At 40.3% G+C, this 3,549-nt stretch overlaps 1 protein-coding gene across 1 annotated transcript in view; it reads right to left on the bottom strand.

The window, feature by feature from the left end:
* Positions 1-1,265: 1,265 nt before the first annotated feature.
* The window catches only part of LOC108798400 (aldehyde oxidase 2-like), a 21,692-nt gene continuing 19,408 nt past the window's right edge, over positions 1,266-3,549 (bottom strand). Inside the window, exons 9-10 of the mRNA XM_018570150.1 lie at positions 3,041-3,208; positions 1,266-1,316 (exon numbers count right to left, since the gene is read on the bottom strand). Coding sequence (XP_018425652.1) covers positions 1,266-1,316; positions 3,041-3,208 — 219 coding nt within the window. The remainder of the gene's footprint in view (positions 1,317-3,040; positions 3,209-3,549) is intronic.

Raw genomic sequence — 3,549 nt, forward strand, 5'->3', positions numbered from 1 at the left:
AACTTCTTATTTCGCATAAAGTTTTGTATGAGCGTCATGTTGCCTGTTGCTAGAGGTTTTTTTTTTTTTTTTTGAAGTCCATCAAGAATTACATCAGATTTATAAATTCAGTGTCAGATTTTTTAATTGCATACACACATTTGATTTGTAATGTATCAGAAGCATTGTAGTACATAATACACAGTGAATAAGGGCCCACTGACTCCATAACATTTTTCACGCACTGAGGTACATTTCTTTAGGTAGGCTATTCAAAAGGATTGGGCTTTCAAGACACCTCAACATGTGCAAAAATCAGTTCCGCACAATTTCTTTGCAATACATATGCATCTGTGCTTTTTGGTCTAGTCCACCATAATGCACATACAGTAAATTGCAGCAGAGTGTAGGTGTACTTTGGAGTGCAATTATGTTTGCATTGCAATGCACATTTACCATACATTTCATTATGGTAATGAGTGCATTACCATAATGAAAACGAACATAGCCACCACATCTTAGGCTTGGTAACTGCAATATATTACATTTCTGTTCTTGGATTTAGATACAGTTTAATGTGGAACTTTGCCTAGACTTTAAAAATGTGAGAACAGGCAGGCATTTTCTTGCATAAGAGACATACTATTGCATACTATGCATGTTCTGTATGCAAACATTTTAGAAAACCTTTGCAGCACATTAAGGCTCCTAGATGAAGCAGGGAAACAAGAAATTCCATCTAGTGGCCATAAAAGATTTGTGAACAGGGAGACTTTTTATTGCACATATGTCTCTTTTGGAATACCCCCGAGAGTAGAAGTTGGCACCGGTAAGGGGGTTTGTGGATGTCACACTGCAGGAGGGGAGGCGGGTATAGTTCCACTTTGGCTGTGTGCTTGCTTCTGGTAAGTGATTCAGATGGTATTCAAGCCATTGATAGTCAAGCAACCAAGCAACCAGCATTTTTAGAAGGTCGTCAGCAATGGCAATCCCTGTATTTCTCAAAGTACAAATTGTTTAATTTAATGAAAACATATCCTTAGAGCTCATAAGTAATCTCCCCTAAACTCTACCATTATTTTTCTAAATCTTCCAGGCATTTCAACTGCATACAATGATGAAACGTATTATTTGTAGTCAAGTTTCACATAATATCATCTTCTTGAAGCAGTGGCCGTATTATATGTTCTGCTCATGTGAAGTCCTTTAGTAATTGCATTTTGTGCTACTTGTTTTTGATGATGAATGTTTTATCCTGAGTATATTTCAAACCAAAATGCAAAGTTTCATACATCAATAGACCATGGGGTGAAAGTTGCAGGATCATCCATTTTAATCTACAACAAAAAAAAGAAAGATTGAGATATTTACAATATTTGCATACTCTAGTTAGGCGTAAATAAAGCAAAGAGGCTGGAATGGCGATATTGTAGCTGCAGACGCTTTAATATTTCAACCTATAGCCTCCCCCGGGAAACTTGCAAGGTGCTGTACCTATGTAAACTATGATCAACCAGTAGGCAGTGTACGTTCCCTTGTGGACTATAACATCTCATTCACACCAGCCAGCCATGTTGAAAGCACAACCGCTGGAGTGCGCTGGGAGGAAAAGTTCTATGTGCGTTTCCGGACCGGACAAAATGTGAAATGCAGTCCGTTTTGTGTGCTGACCGGATCCATACGCTGCTGCACTCAAAATGCATCCCAATGTATCCCTATGTGTTTTATGGGCTACAGTTCTCACGTGCGCAGTCCGTTCAGCTTACGACAGAAAAAATACTGCATGTCACATTTTGTCCGGTCCGGAAACGCACGAACGCGCACGCAACGAAAACGGAACGGAAACGCAACGCAATGCAGCTAAGGAAAAAAAAATGATATTCTTGCTCCACTTATTATGATGTTATCGACGATAGACAGACGGGCATGTTCCAAATGTTTGCAGTTCATGTCGTTACCTCTACCCCAACCTATTACCTTGCCATGGACATACGAGTAAAGGAAAAAAATGTATCCGGGTGAACTCGCAAATCCTCATACAAAACTCCAGAACTGACCCTTGGAGTCCCGGAGCCTCAAGATCGGGTGTACCCAATAACGACGTCTCCTGCGGGATCGTTCTCTGCAGATTGCTGTAGCCAGCACCATCAACATGCCTGCAAACATGTGATACATGTCTGATCACCAGCTTTACATACACAAAGGGAAGTAGATGTTCCGAGAGGGCGGAAGTGACCTCAGAGGCTGAATCTGCATACTGACAGCCCCTTGGCAAAAAAAAAAAATGAACTGTCAGCATCCGGACCGAAAACGCATCAAAAACACGTCAAAAACGCACTGCATCAGCAACTCCACGTCTGCTGATCAGGACCTGATCTCATGTGAACAGGCCCTTAAGGCTGATTAGTGATAACAAGGGGTTAATCAGGGTTTAAATTGTTAAAACTTTATAAAAATTAATGTTTTATTTTACTTTTAGACATGCATTGTCATTAGCTAGTCTTCAAAGGGGCAGGTAACCAAAAATAAGCTGAAGACAGAAATGAATGCAGCTCTGTAATCATCTATACATCCTTTCCCTAACATCCCCATGCAAAGTGAAAATTCACGAGCATGCTCTACTCCAGGAATAGACAACCCCGGGACTCTAGCTGCTGTGGAACTACAAGTCCCGTGAGGCATTGCAAAACTCTGACAAGCATTGTCATGATGGGGGTTGTAGTTTCACCACCACTGGGGTGCCGAAGTTGCCTACCACGACTCTACTCCTTTAGTAAATGAACCCCTGTGTATATATCATTTTAAACCAGTATATTTGAAATAGTTTGACTGATAATCACCCATTAAATACATTGTTATGGTCCTCTTATGAGAAAGGTGTTCTAAAGGAAATTATTCTTGTGGCCCAGCAGAAATCAGTTTCTAGTTTAGTTATTTCCAGAACTGTTGTTAAAAAACAAAGTCCTAATATTAGGGTACTTAATACATGAGGCGTGATTTGTCAATCACACTAATGCAGTATCATTTGCGCAATACAGCAAGATATAAAGCAGTGAGTTACCATATCAATAAACTTGTCTCCACAAGCCAGACGTATCCTCTCTGGGGTTGCAGGGCTGTTTAGTGTAAAAGTACTAGACAAGCCTCGTTCCTTTCGGACAGATGATAAAGCATTCTTTATTGCAAAGAACACAGCAGAACCTAAGAAAAGGCCTGGCTCTCCAATGCCCTAGGAGAAAGATAAAGATACCCATGAAGTACAACTGGAAATCAGTATTCAGTGAGACATGAGAGCTTTAAAAAGGTTCATTCACACCATTTGTGAATATGAGTTTTAGGATTCCTACTACAGGAATCCCCCAAATATGCCATTTAGAAGTGGCTGTTGTCCCCCATTCAAGTTAATGTTCGGTTGACAGTTGCCGCATTTGAACTCTTTTTAATAGAGTACAGAGGGATTAGAGGGTTTTTTTTTTTTTTGCTGTGTTCTCATTGGGGATATTACCCTCACCTTATAGTCCCAATGCAATGGTCATCAGGATAAAACCTGACAGATGTCCTAACTAGAAG

Source organism: Nanorana parkeri, unplaced genomic scaffold (genome assembly GCF_000935625.1).
Source record: "Nanorana parkeri isolate BGI_ZX_2015 unplaced genomic scaffold, ASM93562v1 scaffold1465, whole genome shotgun sequence".
Taxonomy (NCBI): Eukaryota; Metazoa; Chordata; class Amphibia; order Anura; family Dicroglossidae; genus Nanorana; species Nanorana parkeri.